This window comes from Sciurus carolinensis, chromosome 1, assembly GCF_902686445.1.
Source record: "Sciurus carolinensis chromosome 1, mSciCar1.2, whole genome shotgun sequence".
Taxonomy (NCBI): Eukaryota; Metazoa; Chordata; class Mammalia; order Rodentia; family Sciuridae; genus Sciurus; species Sciurus carolinensis.
The window spans coordinates 67,307,099-67,325,181 of NC_062213.1; the positions used below are offsets into that span (position 1 = coordinate 67,307,099).

Consider the following 18,083-nt stretch of genomic DNA (forward strand, 5'->3'; position numbering starts at 1 on the left):
CCAATGTTGTCAAGCCACTCCACTTTTCCTCTGTGTCAGGAGGAAGGATAATTTTTTACTTTCTCTTTCTTTTCAAATATTTACACAATAAATAATTTTAAAACAATATCAAAGTTTTACTTAAAACTATTTTATCTCATTTTTATCTTGTTGCTTTAATGTTCTTTGAACTATTGCTCATAATCAAATTCTATATGTGTATGATAAAATTTGGAGCCTAAGTTCAAAATCAAGTAGAATTTTCACCATGATGATATGAGTATTGATTCTCTTCCAAAATGTGTTTGGTGTTACTGTGTTCAAACAAGATAATGTGTTTGACATTGTGACGTGGATTTTTCCCCACCTACATTGAATATGAATTATAGGTTGGTTCCTGCACTACAGGTGAACATGTGGCAGCCCAGCAGTATCTCCTATGTAACAGAGGGAACAGTTACTGATGTCCACATTTCTCAAAATGCTTCCCAAGCCCTGTTAGCCTTCTTACAAGAGGCCAACATCCAGCACAAGTAAGCATTCCTTTTCATTTGCTACAAAATTCATTTGTATGAAATCAAACTGATCATTGTATTCAGATTATTTATCAAGTGCTTACAAGAATGTTTTTGATAGCTTTTCATTTTGAGAAAACTGACATGAATATATTCATCTTCAGTGAACTGATTGGGCTAAGAGGGAATAGGAATAGCCGCATATATCATTTCACTGTTGCCACTAAGTGATCAGTGTCCACACAGACTTTTTTTCAGTGAAGAAAAGAGAGCAACCTAACAGTGTCTGGAGGGCTGATGGGAAGGAAGGGAAGAAAAAGCTTTCTACAGGAGTTGTGTCAACTAGACTTAGAATGAGACTCAGGACCTGGCAGGCAGAGGGGACAATGCATGTAAAGGAAGAAGCAGCATAGTAATATAGTGTTATATTGCAAGTCAGATAGCAGAAAGAAAGGTGCAGGAGAGACAGCGAGAGGCAAAGTGATAGAAGGTCTATGTGTAAGGGAAAGAAGCCCAGACCTTATATTGTGCATGGTGCTGCCCCATTGGAGGATATAAACAAAGGAGCCACATGGCTTTGGAAGTAGAGAGGCAATAGGAGATTATAGTAATGGTCCAAGCAAGGGCTGGTGGGGTCCTGAGTTGAGACCTGAGTAGTAAGACCAGGAAAGCATTCAAAAAAAGAAAGAAAGAAATTCTAGAAGTCAAACCACCTGGACTCTCTATTTGGTTGAATGGTAGTTAAGAAAGGGAGACATAAAAGGATGACTCCAAGTTGTCTAGCTTGGAAAAACTAAGTAGACAGATTTGAACAGATCAGATATTCTGTTGTATATTAAAAGGAGTCAACATAATAAGAGAGCAAGTAGGAGATAGTCACAGGAGAGACTGAAGGGTCACAGTGCCAAGCACTACAGTGACGTACAAGGAAGGAACTGACCAGGCTCCTTTGGATTTGGTGATGGAAACTGTGTTGCTAACACTAATGATGAGATTTGATTATTAGGAATAGAAGATAGAGAAGTAAATAGGAGGTGAGATCTGGAGAAACAGAGCAGACTATAGCTCTTAGCAATTAGAATAAGGAGAGGAGTAGGGAAAAGGAGATGCAGGCTTTGTGACTGGAAGATTTGGGATTTAGGTGAGGGGGGAAATTTTAGCATGTCTGGCCTGAGGAGAAGAACCAGTGGGGAGGGAAATGTCAATCATGCCAGAGAGAGAATGCACAGGTGCAGGGATGAGTTTGAACAATAGGAAGTTTACCTCATCCTCTAAGACTAAAGAAGTAAATGTGAGCTTACTTGAGATTGTAGAAAGGAAAGTCCATAAATTGAAGGATATCATACTTAATAAGTTTCTGGATGAAGTAAGAAGCAAAATTATCTACCAAAAGTGAAGACACTGGTTTTGGAAGAGTGTTTCAAGAGAAAACTGAGATAAGAACCAATAAAACTGAGAAGAGAAGAGAGAATAGAGAACTGATATAGAGGTGAGGTTTTATTGGATAGAATCTAGGAAAAGTCAGGATGGCAAGGAAATCAAGATTCCCAGGGAGATACTTGATCAAGTATTCACCCATTGAGTTCTAATCTGGATGAGGAGAGAGCAGAAGCTAGGAGAAATTATGAAACAAATGGAAGATCAAAAATGGTGTGAGGTCATTATATTGAAAACAAGTATGGTGTGACTGAGATCAACAATGGGAAGGAAGGAAGTTTTGACAAAATGTGCACTGTTGGATGTTATGAGTTCTGAGTTAGAAAGTTTATGGCTGGTGGCAAAATGCAGGTGTTAGTCATGAAGAAAATGGTAGAGTGGAATTTTGGGTGAAGATCACTGAACCAGATGCAGTGCAGATGCTAATTTACAATAAGGTGGGGAGGGGCTTCCAGGGAAGATTAGAGGTCCTTTGGATTAGGCAGAGGGGAGTGAAGGGAGGGTAGAGGTAAGTGGGTAGGAAGGATAGTAGAATGAATCAGACATTACCCTATGTGCATATTGATTACACACAACCAGTGTGATTCTACAACTTGTACAACCAGAAGAATGAGAAGTTATACTCTATTTATGTATGATGTGTCAAAATGTATTCTACTGTCATGTATAATTAATTAGAACAAATTTTAAAAAAATAAAAGGGCTACATCACCAGAGAGTGACCATGGCAGTCTTGTCTCCTTAGCTGGTGGTGAGATTGGAAGTGAAGGACAGAGCCAAGATTAGAGGAAAGCAACAAGAGTGGCATGACACTGAAGGGAGGATGAGCTTTGCCTGGAAGTGAGAAGACTGACGGGAAGGCAGAGACAAGGGTCCAGGAGAACACTGACCTCCCTCCCTTTTGGCCCCATGCTAGGTAGGAAGAGTGCATTGGGGTAAAAAGCCACAAAAGAAAGTGCCAAATTTCTTATGGGAAAAGTATATGAAAAGAGAGAGTTTTCTGAAGACACTGGAAGATGTAGGAATTTTTTGACAACGTAAGAGGGACTCCAGTGGGCACAGGGTAAAGGGGGTGGTTGAGAGAAGCAGTGCCAGCAGAGGATCTGAGGAAAAGAGGTACAATGTGGTGAGTTAATGAGACAGGGGAACAGCTGACCCTTCACGGGGATTTAGGGTCTGAGGGCCATAATCTCAAATGACCACCCTCAACTACCCCAACTTCTTAGTAGGCGACTGTACTGTCAAAACTGGCACATGGGTTCCTGATAGTGTGTGGGAAGACATAGGGTGGACTGATAGCTCTGCAGATCAATGCTGAGGACCCCAGGCTTTCTGGAAGGCTGGGCCAAAATGTGAAAAATGGCAGTGACATGCCTGATCCACACAAATAATGCCCTGCCAGAAAGATATTTACAACCTATTAAAGTACCAATATGCTTTTTGCAGAAAGGCATTTTATCTAGGCTTCTAGAAAAGAATCACAGCTGTGCATAAAGCTATTGTTCATATTGGACACATTTTAGTCAGTGCTGCGGGTTGACACCATGCTTTGATTCTCTCAATGCCTGGCAGGAAAGAGCTTGGCAATTATATCCATAGGTGCCAGTAACAACTTACATGCTTCATTAATTATTGTTCAGTAGAAAAGAATATATCAGTTAGTTTAACAAGTCTCCATTTCCTACCATTAAATATAGGTCATGTGGAACCAATATAGAAAAAATATCACATTTTGTGTCACAGAGAATAAAGTCTAAAAAAATGAGAATTTAAAATCAGTTGTCTCCTCATGAAGAGCAATCATTTAAAATTATTCATTTTGTGGGTCCCAAGATAATAACACATAAGAGTCAATTAAATTCCATGGGCATGGTAGGTAGAGATCATTTTAATTGACTTTTATTATTGTAGTCTGGGGTATTTTCAAAAGATTATCATTTACTCTGTACAACTATACATAATGTATCATTATAGTGATCTTTAAAGCACAGATAATGTGACACCACATGTCTGGTCCCCAGGTGATCAACCCTCCTCTCCGAGAGATGACTCATTCTGCATTAAAAAGTTCAGTCATTTTATAAATTTCTGTAAAAATTGGCAACAAAATTTCCATTTTTGAGGGCCCTTCCCTATGCTGGAGGCTTCAAGGAGGTGGTTTTGTATGAATTAAAACATTTGGAAAGTTTTTCAGTTATATCATAGAAATGTACCCAAATGGAGTAGGAATCATAACGAACTATAAAGAACTAAGAAAACACAACAGTTTTAAAGATTTCTGGGTACTCCATTTCACAGTTCCTCATCAGTATTGCTGGTTTCCAGTCAAGTACTTGACAAGGAAAATGGCTCCGGGTCAGCTGTACTACAACCATTTTTTATTTTAATGTTGACCTTTTATACCCTGTATGAGGTATAGTCTGCATAGTCTGCAGTGACTGAACAGAGACTTGTATTAGTGTGCTGTGGTTGCTGTAACAAAGTACCATGGACCTTTTAAACTGGGCATTCAGGAGATTCTTGTGTAGATTGCTGGCTTTGGCAAATCTGTCTACATTTTTTTTTTCTTGGTTTCCTGGGATAGAAAAAAGAGCAGCCAAGAGAAACCATCCTGGGAGAGAAACATACTTGAAGGTTGCTTGCAGTAATCTGAATATCAGAACAATTTATAACCACCTTCTTCATCAAACCCACAGGGTGACTTCACCTAGTGCTGGTTTCTTCTATTGCAAAGAACCTGGCGTCCCTCACCCTGGCCTCAGCCTTCAGTTTCTAAATGCACTCACTTTGACTAGCTGAGCTGTTCTATTCTTGGCATTCTTGAGAGTGGCAGGCAGCAAGATAGCTTCCTTCCTCACTATTCAGATCCTCTACTAGCACAAGGAAACTTAGACATGGACAGAGCTGGCTCATTTGGCTCCGAAGACCTGCCTTTGCAATATGGTAAAGTTCTTCAGCTCATGCACCTAACCATCTGTAACTTTTCACCTTTGGGAAAAAAGAAAACACTAATTCTGATGGCATTTAGGCTGAAATTTGATGTTCCACTCATATTTTGCAAGCAGCTGCCAAGAAAATTCACGAAGCTTTGTGCTACTTTACCTCACCTTGATTCCTGGAATGTTTCCAGTTTTAAAGTACCATACTGAAACAAAAACAACAATAAACCAATGATCAACTTCCGATTAGGTGTTTTGTCCATGTCAGGCACTCAGTAAATAACAACTGAATAAATCATAAAGGATTTTTTTATACTTACCATGACCTCAAATAAATGTACTTCCTTCATGAACCAAAAAGCATTCATCCAGCAGATTCTAGAAAAATCTTTTTAATTGAGTGGCTTACATAAATCAGCCTTAAAAATTATTTAAAAGATTCCATCACATGTTCTGATAATATTTAAACTTTTTAAGTAACAGATTCTTTTGAAAGAGAAAACATGAAGCAAAGCTTTTTAGTCTCTTCTAAGCCCTGAAAAATCACTGAAGGGCTCTTAAACATCTTTAAATATTGCAAATAAATGCTGCACCTTGTTATTTTATGGCACTGTAGTAACTGGTGACCAGTGAGTCTTGCAAAGACAAGTCTGTATCTAGATTAGACATCAAGAACACTGATGACTCCACCTGGACCTGGTTCCACCCATTGCAATGAGCCTTGTGTCCCCCACCCTGGGCTCAACATTCAGTTTCCAAGTGCACTCATTTTAACTAGCTGAGCTTGTCTTCTCTTGGCATTCTTGATACTGGCATGTAGCAAGATGGCTTTTTCCAACTCTGGGAATTTCTTCAATTTATTCTTGAGAACTGTAACTTCTTCTATTCTTTCCCTTTCCTCTCTGAGTCAGTCTTGGTCAGGTGTTTTGGGTGATGACATGAAAATAGTGTCTCTGTGAAGAAAGGGACATGAACAGATAGAAACAACAAGAAAGAGGATAAGGTGAGGAGTGGAGAAGTAGCCTAGGCTTGCTCAGCTTGCATCATGTCACACTGGACTTGGAGTTGCAAGATTAGGATTTGAGTTCATATTCCTTGTTCAAACTCTGACCCTGCATTGACCAGTAGTCTGACATTGGCAAATTCTTAATCCCTTTGAATCTCAGGTTCCCCTTTTATAAAATGGAGATAATAGAATCCACCATATATTCCACTCAGATCAGCACCTTGCTGTGGCTCCTGGCCTAAATGCTCATAGCCATTGTTTGGCTGTTGTGGCTGCTCACTCAATGGTAGCTGATATTACAGTTCTGCATTATTTGGGGACATCTGCCTATAATTTTACACTTTAAATTCATTATACCATTTATTTAATCATCTTTATTTCCCAAAAAAGAACATTTTCTCAACATTTGGTATTTATAGAATTGTCAGTCTTGGCATCCTTCTTTTTCCTTTCACATCATGGGATACTGGGACACTTCTGTGTTACTTCTTCCTTCCTGATGCATATAATTTTTTGGTACTGCATGATTTTTGCATCATCTCAATTTACTTTTCATAATGTTCATTATTTCAAATCCAGGATTCTCATAGAAGATCTTCAGAAAGTGCTGGAAAATGGAAACCATTTGCCAACCCAGAGAAAGAGAAGATCCTTGTCTGAATATAATTATGAAGTTTACCACTCCTTAGAAGAAGTGTGTAATCACAAGAGTTATTATTGCTTTTTTACAAGTTCATCTTTGTCATTTAGATTAAATTATTGGGAGAGAAGCATAAAGACAGAGACAAGGGCTCTAGGAAGAATGTATGTAAGTCTTACATGACCTCAGCATCTCAGTTCACTCATCTCTTCCACTGAGCCTTTCACTGCTACAAAAGAAGTAGCAAAACAATTTAAATTTCCCCTGCTTTACCTAACCCACCCCTACAAAGGACATAGGAGTACGATGGAAGATGGAGGTAATGTTAAAATGATAGTTATTGAGGCCTTAACTGAAAAGCCATGAAAGTAGAACTAGCCAGATTTTAAAGGTAATGCTTTGAGACTTGATACTTGCCCTGCACCCTTGCAAAACCAAGAACTCCAAAGGCCAATCTTCATTAGTGGCACCTCTGAACCTTTGAACATGCTGTTATTTATTCTGAACCTTTGAACATGCTGTTATTTATTCTGCTGGGAAAATTCACAGCAACCTCATCCTCACCACCAAACACATCCTTTACTACTCACCTGACAAATTGTCATTCTTCGAATTTCAGCTTAAGCAATCAAGTAGCAGTTTCTTTTCTTCCACACTGGATCCAGCCCCTCTGCCTACCACCCTCCCACATCACATATCCTGTAGCATATGGATATTACCTTTCACAGCTCTTATTTGTGTAATTGTAGGATTATTTAACTGATGCCCCTCATTTCTACTAAACTGGAAGTTCCATGAGGGCAGAATATTTTTTTCTTATTTGCCACTATATACCCAAGGGTAGGCAAATAAAGTCTTCAAAATAGATAAGCTGTTGACAGAATGAATGAATATATACATTTTCTATGTTCCCTGAATTGGCAGACACAAAATTAACAAGATCTTTTTCTGTTATTAAGAATTTTTTTGGTTCTGTTGATGACAACTCCTTTCTAAAACTCTTTTCACATATTTTGTGTCTCAACATACTTTTTAGAATCCGGAAGCAGTGGAAAGGTTTTAGATAACTTGGCACATGGAAGTATTCTTAACATGTACTAGGAAAAAGTCAAATTTCAAAAATAAAATGTATACAGATATGTGCATATATGTGTATACACATGCACACGTATATGAACCTGATTATTAGAATAAATAGGAATAGAAAGAAAAGATGAGCACTTTGCAAAATATATATATTTTCTTCAGTACAAACTCTTTTACATCATGACACAGCTGTGTTACTTCTTTATTCCTTACAGGGCTTGTAAGTCAGAAATATTACCATCTTTCCAAGCACTTTATTCATCCATTTCAAATATACCTTCTCCTGATGACAGATAAGCATGTGAGAGGGATGGAGGCAAATGTATCACTGTCACTGAGGGATTATTCAGAATTGTCCCCCAACATGTGGCTCAGTAGAATAATGTTTAAATGCAAACGATAATGCCTTTTTCTTAGAATCTTCTGTTCAGTGGGGAATTACAATATATGGAATTTTAATACCACTTTCAAGTAGTTCAAATGGTTTTCACGAAGTGGATTTACTTTTCTCTACCTCTTAAATATCTGTGGGAAAATGGAAGTAAATTTTGATTTTTTTAGAAGAAACCAGAACACGTCAGTTAATTTTCCACGAAACAGTGCCAGCAAGGTATTATTGATATTAGGTAGTAGAAAATATGCTTAAAAGAGAGAACAATAACAAAGACATAAGCTATCTATGAAGGCAGAAAATTAAATGCAATTTTAGGTATCCCAGAAAAATTAAGTAGAGGAAATTGATTTTTTTTTATTTTGTATTTCATGTATACTCTTGGAATACTGAGACCTACTGCTGTCATTTTTGTTACCTTTGTTCTCTAAAAGCCCCATTATTATAAGAGAGTCTGATGTGGTTTTTATTTATCTGCCTTTAGATTCATAGTTGGATGCATCATCTGAATAAAACTCATTCAGGCCTTATTCATCTGTTCTCTATCGGAAGATCATATGAAGGAAGATCTCTCTTTGTTTTAAAGGTAAAAAAGAAGAAAGTGTTAACTAAATATAAAACATTTATCCAATATTTATCTTTTTCAACTTTTACTTATGGGGGAAAATGAAATGATCTTTCATAGGCTTTCATATTTAGCATCATCTGATATTTTAAGAAAAAAAATCCCCTTAGATGTTAGAACTATATTTAATTTTTGTCATTTAGTATTCTAGAGAATACTGTTTCTGATACACTCAGAATTATTGATGCAAATTATTTGAGAGTTGGTGTTAGTTAAAATGAACTAGTGTAAAACCAGGTAAATGTGTGAGAAGGTATGTGCTATTCCCTTCCCTGGATCCTGCATTCTCTCCAGCTACTGAGCCATAGTTCTCTCTGTTAAATGTATAAAAAGATTTACATATAGTTCAACCATCTCTACTTCTTCACCTCCCCTAACTGGCTCATATCTCAAAACTCCTTTTAAACTTATCTTGCCAAGGTCAGTGAGGACTCCTGGTCAATTCTCCTTCCGTCTGCCAGGCAAAATTGAAGGCATGCTCAAGTACTTCTGAGAAGCCTCCACTTATTCCCCAGGAAAATTCAACACAATACCCGTGTTCCTATCGTACCTTATAGATATTCATACCATAAAGGTTGATTGATTGCTTACCTGTCTACTCTCCTTACTAGTGTGTAAATGCCTTGTCTTTTCATCTTTACATCTCTAGGACTGAGCCCAGTGTTAAAAAGTATTTCCTGAAGTGTTAGTCGAGTGAATCAATGAATGGATAAAAACTAGATCCCCTGTGAATATAATTTCAAGAATTAACTATTAATGACAGGGTTAGAAACTTGGATAGAAATAATATTGATATCATGTTTTTTAATATTCTACTTGATTCTACAAACCAAATTGCCCTATGTTTCCATTTTGTGGTGTAATAAAGTTTGACTTTATCCACCTATAAAATATAGCTATTTCTTTAATAAATATTCCTTGGGAACATTTCTGATTCCTTAGGGATGGGGGATGGGGGAGGGAGAGAAAAAGGGAGGGAGGGAGGGAAGAAAGAAGAATTTAGCATTTTATTTAAACTTCATATCTTATATTAAAATGAGAAGCAACCCTATTTTAGAGTTTTCCCTTTTCTTTGTATATTTTCTAGTTCTTTGGTTGTAATTAGGCATTAAATTTATTGTTTCTGCATAAACAAGCCTGGACTTCCAAAGTAGATAGGATATCTCTTTATCTTTTTTATGTGTTACCTAATGAACCAAACCATAGTGAAGAATTATGCTGAAACCTTATTAAATTATGCTGGTCAGTGAATCTCCAAATAAAAGCCTGAGTTTGTTACTATGAATACTCTTGTTTTCAGCTGGGCAGAAAATCACGAGCTTACAAAAGAGCTGTCTGGATGGACTGTGGTATTCATGCAAGAGAATGGATTGGTCCTGCCTTTTGTCAGTGGTTTGTAAGAGAAGTAAGTTAAACCCTTTGTACAATGTCCATTTCAGCTAGTCAGTAGTTTTGTGAATTTTTATTCTGCTCAAGGAACAAAGTGGGAATCTGAAACCAGTAATACCTGACTGAATGATAATAATACCTTGATTTTATGGGCTGCTTTCATGTTTATGAGGACCTCCGAAACCCTGGCTCAATTTATCTTCACCTCCACCCTTGGAAATCGAAATTATCAACTCTGATTAAAAAGAAAAAAAAACAGGGTTCATAGACTTTATGGATTTGTAACAAATAGGAAAACAACCATAACAATAAAAGGTAAGTAGCAAAAGAAAAAAATTCAACTTGTGGTGTTCCAGAGCAACTTTCTGTATTATATTCAGCTCAGAAGGTTCTATATCACTTTGCTTTCCCCTCAAAATGAACTCACATGTGCTATAACAATAAAGAGGTGAAAAAATGGTTGTATTATATTCTCTTGGTATAAATCTGTAATTTAAAAACCAAAAGATCTTTATCATTTATGGATTTAACATTCCCAGTTTCACTGATCTTTTGGTAGTCTTAATAATTGATGACTCAAGGTGATTTCTCATTTTTCCATATGCTTCATTTGAATCATGAGCCATCTGAACTCATGTGTTGAGTGGAGCGTGGGCCCACCTTATAGACCAACCTCTTAATGTATTTATTCCTTTTCTATTCATTTTTAAGAATGTACTGACTTTAGTGGATTAGTTTTTTGTTTTCTGTGGGTTTTTTTTTTTTTCAGAAGAGGGGTGGTAGTGTTGTTTTAACCTTGGCTTTTAGTTTTGAGGGGAAAAAAAATCTCAAAAGAAAACCAATCACTAGTACTGGGAATGAGAGTGAAGAATGAAGTTTCTTAGCCAAAAAATAACCCTACACATTTCTTTAGTCCTGTACTTATAGGAAACCATATGGATACAAGGGATATTTAAATATATTTCATTTGTTTTTCACTATATTTTATGGGTAAATTATGTGCTGTAGTGAGATTTTTGACTTTGAGGACTCTCCTAGGTCTTAGAAAATGCATTTCACAGGTGTTGAAAATGTACTAAATTTGTGGAGTCTGGCTCTCTGCCACAACCAAAAATTATCCTTTGAAAAAGTATCCAATGAAAAAGTATCCTTAATTTTATACATTTAACAAAATTTTCCAACTATTACATCTCAGATTATTAAGTAATTCACTTTCTCTTAAAAGATCATTTCATCCTATAAAAAAACACAAAAGCTACTAAGAAAATTTTAACTCTCTTAACTTGTGTCAATCACTTAATGTGTACATAAGGCTATAATGTCTGCTGTTTCAAATTTGGTGGGGGGAGAAAATAGTCAATACATAGTATTTATTGTTATAGATTATGGTCCTATGTATTATTGAAGGACATAAGAATGTATCTTCCAAACATTCCAGCTAAAGTTTTAACTCACTCCCAACATATATATCATTTTCTTTATAGCATCTAAACTTAGATTATTTATGTGGTTACTGTCAGTCTTTTTCCCATACTAATTTCAAAAGCAGACCCTCTCTATCTTGTTCACTGCCAAATCAATATATAGAAAAACACCTAGCTATATGTTCAGATATTTCTTAATGAATGGTAAGGACAAGAATCCAGTGGTAATGATGCAGAAAGATTTCTGGGCAATGACTTATTAAATTATCTCATTGCTTATAAGAATACACCATAATGAATCCTACCATAATTTACATTCATAAGAATGGTACCCTAACTAGAATAAGATATATTTCATACTTGTACAATTATATCAAAATGAATTCTACTAGCATGTATAACAACAGTACAATAAAAATCTCATTGGATATAATCACTTGAATTTTTGCAGAACACACAACCTGTATAGCTCTATATAGTAGCCCTGTAACTTGAGGTAAATTTCCAAAGAAAAGAAGGACACAGTGTAATCACAGGAAAAGGAGGAAGCATGTGCAATCACTGACACCTGAGGGCAGTTGATTTTGGATCTAGTACAAGAAGCATCAGTCATTAAGGGAATATAGGTTGGCGGTAGAGTGCTTGCCTAGCATGCACAAGACCCTGGATTCAATCCCCAGTAATACAAAAACAAAAACAAAACTGAAAAATAAATTTAAAAAACATGAACAAGAAGCATCAATTAATATTAGAATCCATTTCCACAAAGATGAGTGAGGAAAGACCACTTCCTCCTTTTCCTTTCTTCCTGCAGAGGGCCATCTTCACATGTGTAGGTGCATCAAGTCATTTCTGTACCTCTGCTACCCTCTCCACTCCTCTTTTACTCTGTCGGGTTATGGCTGCCACTTACCCTCCACTTTCTCATTTAAATTTTAAATTTCACTGTCAGGACAGCAACCATAAATAGTATAATGGAGGCCCAGAGGTCACTCATCCCAATATCCTTACAGGAGCCATGCCAAGGTTTGATAGCCATGTGGTAGCAGTAACTAGAGCATGCCAGTATTTACACATTAAATGCTTTTGTTAAAAATAAATGTTTTCATTTGGACTTAAAGCTCCCATTTCCATTGATGGTGGTATTAGGAGCAGGGAAAATAAGAATGTCAAAGATTTAAATAAGTTTGAAGCTGCCAAACATTTGTACATCATCTCTTTCACACTAACTCAGGCCTTTATTAAATCCTGTCTTCCAGCAGTCCAAGAGAGTCCCCAGGGAATGCCTCTTCCATAGGGTTGCCTCTGCTCTTGTTCAGAAGTCCCACAACTGCCTTCTGGGCTCTCAGTTCAATTTATCTCCTTGTCCTTTCTGGGGACATCAAGGAACCTCTGCCTGCCAGAATCCAGGGATACTCCAGGATGCCATGTCTAGCCCCCTCTTGTCTGACACATGCCATAATTTCCTCCTGCATTTGCCTTCTTCATGGCATATGAGAATCATGTGAGTCATCCTCCCAGAAAGACACATGGTAAGCTGAACATTATTCACCTCAATCTGTTGCTGGTTCCTGTCTCTTGATTTCCCTGGAGTTTCAGCCTCAAAAGAAAGGTGTGGCATCAGAAGCCAAAAGTCTGACTTCCTGCTGTTACTTCATCTCTTTCTGGTGTGTGTTTTCCTAAAAACTCAGCAACTTAAAACAACAAACATTATCTCAGTTCTGGGTCAACAATCCAGATAAAACTTAGCTAGGTGCTCTGGTTCAGGGTCTCTCCCAAGCTACCATCAAGGGCTCAGCTAGAGCCTAGGTCATAAAGATATGTGGCTTGAGTAGGGGAGGATGTGTTAACAAGCTCACTCATAGGGCAATTGACAGACCTTAAGTTCTTACTGACTCTGGGTCGGAAACATCAGTTTCTTGCCACCTGATGGAGAATCCCTGGGCAGTTTGAACCATGGCGACTGGCTTCTCTCATAACTGGTGAGAGAAAGAACAAGAAAGAGCAGGTCCAAGATGGAAACCACAGACTCTGTAACCTAGCACAGAGATGACCTCCCATTGCTTTTGTGGTATTTTGTCCCTTAGAAGTGAGTCACTAGGTCTAGATCACTCTCAAGGGGATGAGATTACACAGAGTATGGAAAATGAAAGGGGAATCTTTGAGACTGCTTGCCACCTTGGTGGGGCTTTCCCCACAGCCACACTGTAATGTTTGAATTGTGAGCTGGAAGGAAATCTATGAATCCTTCTTGGATCCTGATAGAACAGTAGGTTACATAGAGATTACATGCACACTGTTAGTTAGACAACCCTGGTTAGGAATGCCAGCTCTGCCTTTTAAAAGCTGTGCAGTCTTGGCGGCAAGTCATTTAACCTCTCTGAGCCTCAGCAAAATTAGGGTAATAATAGTATGTGACACACTGGGTTATTAGGAGGATTGAATGATATAATACAAGCAAAAGACTTACCAGTGCATCTGGCATATAATTAGCTCTTAAATCAATTCTTATTATTATTACTGGTATCAGTAATTTAATATTTTTAAATAACTCATGTAAAGAACAAATGAAAAGAAAATCATCAAGGACGTAAAAGAACTCAACACTACCAAATAGTATCTAAAAGACATTTATAGATCACTCCCATCCAACAACAGCAGAATACATGTTCTTTTCAAGTACCTATGGAACATAATATGCTAAGAAATAACATATCCTAGGGGGGAAAACAGACTTCAACAAATGTAAAATAATTAAAATTATACAATGAAATTAAGTTAGAAATTGAAAACAGGAAGTTCTCCAAACACTTGGAAATTAAACAGACTTCTTAATTATCCATGGGTCAAAGGTAAAATATCAAGAGAAATTTAAAAATATATTGAACTGGATGAAAATGAAAATACAACTGTGTCAGTCAACTTTTCATTTTTGTGACAAAATACGTGAGAAAAACAACAGAGGAAAGACTTATTGTGGCTCACAATTTGAGTATTCAGTCCACAGTCAACTGGATCCATTGCTTTTAGGCCTGTGGTAAGGCAGAAACATTACAGTAAAAAAGTGTGGCAGAGGAAAGCTGCTTACTTCATGGCATCCAGGAAGCAAAGAGATAAAGAAAGGCCCAGAGATAGGATATACCCTCAGAGGACATGCCCAGAGTGTCCTGCTTCCTCTAAGTTAGACCTGCCTTCTAAAGTTTCCACTACCTCCCAGTAGCATCACCAGTTAGGAACCAAGCCTGCAACACATGAGTCTTTGAGAGGAACATTCCTGGAACCATAACAACATATCAAAATTGTGGGGCATGTGGTAAATCAATGCTGAGAGGGAAATTTATAGCACTAAATGCATGCATTAGACAAGAGAAAAAGTCTCCAGTTATCTAAGCTCTTCTCTCAAGAACCTAGAAGAACAATATAGAATAAATCCAAAGAAAGCAGAAGGAAGTAATATAAATTTAAAAATCCTTGAAATTAAAAGTAGAAAACCATTAGAGGAAGTCAATATAACAAACAGTTCTTTTAAAGGATAAATAAATTGGCAAAGCTCCAGCAAAAGAAAGGAATAAATAGAAAATGCAAATTCCAAAATCAGTAATGGAATTACAGGAACTATCACTGTAGAGACCCTCCAGATATCAAATTAATAGGGAATATCCTGAATAACTGCACACATATAAATTTGACCAGCTAATTAGAAAACATTATTACAACACATCTATAAAATAATTCAAATATCACTATGATTATTGATTATTGGATTCAGGATTTTTAAATAACCAAAGCATGAAATCTTAAGGCTCACAGGCTTCCACTGGAAAATTCTACCAAATATTTTTTAAAAAGACTTCAACACTCTCTTCCAGAAAATAGAAGAGGAAAGAACACTTTCAATTTGTTTTATAAAGCTATAGATCCTTCATAAAAATGAAAAAATAAATATTAGCCAACAGAATTTGGCAATAAATAAAAGTAATTATGTACCAGGAACAGGTGAAGTTTATACAAGGGCTTCAAGACCACTTCAATACTAAAAAGTTAATAATGCAGTTCTTCCTATTATTAGCTAAAGAAAAACAAAATAAATGATCTTATCAATTGGTGCAAAGAAAGCTTTTGACAAAATTAACTTGCAGTCATTATAAAAAAAACTTTCAGAAAAATAGAAATAAAGAACTTCCTTAGTTTTATAAAGAGCATCTATAAAAACCTACAGTAAACATTATAACTAACAGTAAATGACTGAATGCTGTCTCTCTAAAATTCAGTAACAAGGCGGGCATGTCAATCTCACCTCTCTTAGTTAACATAGTGCTAGAAGTTTTAGCAAATGCCATCAGGCAAAAAAAGGAAATAAAATTCATGCAGATGGAAAAGGAATAAATAAAAATTTTCCTACTTGAAAATGATGTGATTTTCTCCATAGATGATCCCAAGGAATCAACAGAAAAATTCTGCAATAAATGGAACTGGTGAGTTCCTCATGGTCACAAACACAAGATAAATATACAAAATCAGCTATATTCCCATGTAATAGCAAAGAATACATCAACACTGAAATTTAAAAATACAGTATCATGTACAATTCATCAAAAATGAGAATACATCAGTACTAAAATTTAAAAATACAGTATCATGTACAATTCATCAAAATGAGAAATATTTAAGTGTAAATCTAAGAAAACATAGGAATTAAGCACTGAAGACTACAAAATGATGGTGAAGGAAATCTAAGTAAGAGGGGAATTATCATTGATTGGAAGTCTCAGAATATAGTAAAAATGTCAGTTCTCCCCCAAGTTTTGATAAATAGACTTAATACAATTCATATATAATTTCTAGCAAGATTTTTTATAGATAAAGGTAGGATTATCCTAAAACTTTTGTGTGAAGACAAACTAGAAAACCTGAAACTATTTTGAAAAAGAAAAGTGAAGAGGGAAAAATCATTCTAACCAATTTTAAGTCATGTCATTTACCTATAATAATCAAGATTATATAGTATTTGTAAAGGGATAGACATAGATGAAGGGAACAGAATAGAGAAATCAGAAATCAATCCACACAAATATTCCCAACTTATTTTTGACAAAGGTGCAAAAACAATTCAATGAAGGATAGAAAGCCTCTTCAACAAATGGTACAGGAGCTACTAGACACAGATAGCCAAAAAGACTGACCCCCAATTTAAGTCTAATACCCATTTTGATGCTCAAAATGGATTATGAACTTAAATGTAAAATGTAAGACAACAAAGGTTTTAGGGAAAGAAAAGCATAAGAGAAAATCTTTAGGGTCTATAGTTAGGCAAAGAGTTCTTCAATTTGACACCAAAAACATGCTTCATAAGAAGAAAAACTGGCAAAATGCACATTATCAAACTTAATCAAAATTTAAAAGTTTTGCCTATGGAAGATGCTGTTAAGAGGGTGAAAAAGACAAACTACATAATGGAAGAAAATATATGCAAACCACATATCTAAAAAATGACTCATAATTGAAATAAACTCAAAACTTGATAGCAAAAAAAACCAAAAATCAATTATAAAGTGGGGCAAAATACATGAAGATATATTTTACCAAAGAATATATATACAGGTACCAAACACAATGAGTTATCACCACATACCTTTTCAGAATGGCTAATTTAATTAAATATTATATGGACACATAGGTCTATATCTCTACATCTGTAGATATGTGTCACCAAATGTCAGAGAGGATGCAGCAAACCAGACCACGCACACATTTTGGGTAGGAATGTAAAAGGGTAGAGCTACTCTTGAAAACAGTTAGCAATTTCTTTTAAAATTAGACATACAGCTACCATATGACCCAGTAATTACACTGCTGGCATTTGTCCCAGAGAAATTAAAACTTATGCTCACTCAAAAACCTGTGCTCAAATGTTTATAGCTGCTTTATTTATAATAGCCAAAAACTGGAAACAACCCAGCTATCTATCAGTAGGCAAATACTTAAACTAATTGTTACTACATGATTGCACAGAAAACTATTCAACAATTAAAAGGAACAAACTACTGATTCACAAAACCACCTGGATGAATCTCAAGAACATTATACTGAATGAAAAAGAACATCCCAAACAGATACATACTGTATTTCATTTATGTAATTTATTTGACAAACTGATGGAAATGAAGAATAGATTAATGGTTGCTCAAGGTTAAGTAAGATGGTGAGTGTGGGGCGGGAAGGGCAACATCAGGTATCCTTGTGATGATGGAAATGTTCTGTATCTGGACTGTATCAATGCCAATACCCTGATCGAGATACTATACTATAGTTTTGCAAGATTTTGCCATTGAAAGTAAGTGGGTAAAAGGATATACAGTATCTCTGTGTACTATTTCTTATAGTTACATATGGATCTGTATTTAACTGGAAAAGTTTTTTATAAAAATAATGGTTGGGCCCCATATCCCTGATTTCCATTCTTTGTAGAAGAAGGTGCTATCACTTTCTTAAAGCAATTTCATCCCTGCCCTCTTCCTTACTGTGTGTTTTAGTTAGGTTTTTGATGCTGTAACCAAAATACCTGATAAGGACAACTTACAGAAAGAAAAGTTGAATTTGGCTCATGGTATCAGAGGCTTACTCCATGGTCAAGTAACTCCATTGCTGTGCG

At 36.2% G+C, this 18,083-nt stretch overlaps 1 protein-coding gene across 1 annotated transcript in view; it reads left to right on the plus strand.

The window, feature by feature from the left end:
- Window positions 1-18,083, plus strand: part of Cpa6 (carboxypeptidase A6) — a 330,677-nt gene that overhangs the window by 226,963 nt on the left and 85,631 nt on the right. Inside the window, exons 3-6 of the mRNA XM_047519692.1 lie at window positions 388-512; window positions 6,456-6,570; window positions 8,478-8,579; window positions 9,919-10,023. Of these exons, the coding sequence (XP_047375648.1) occupies window positions 388-512; window positions 6,456-6,570; window positions 8,478-8,579; window positions 9,919-10,023 (447 nt within the window). The remainder of the gene's footprint in view (window positions 1-387; window positions 513-6,455; window positions 6,571-8,477; window positions 8,580-9,918; window positions 10,024-18,083) is intronic.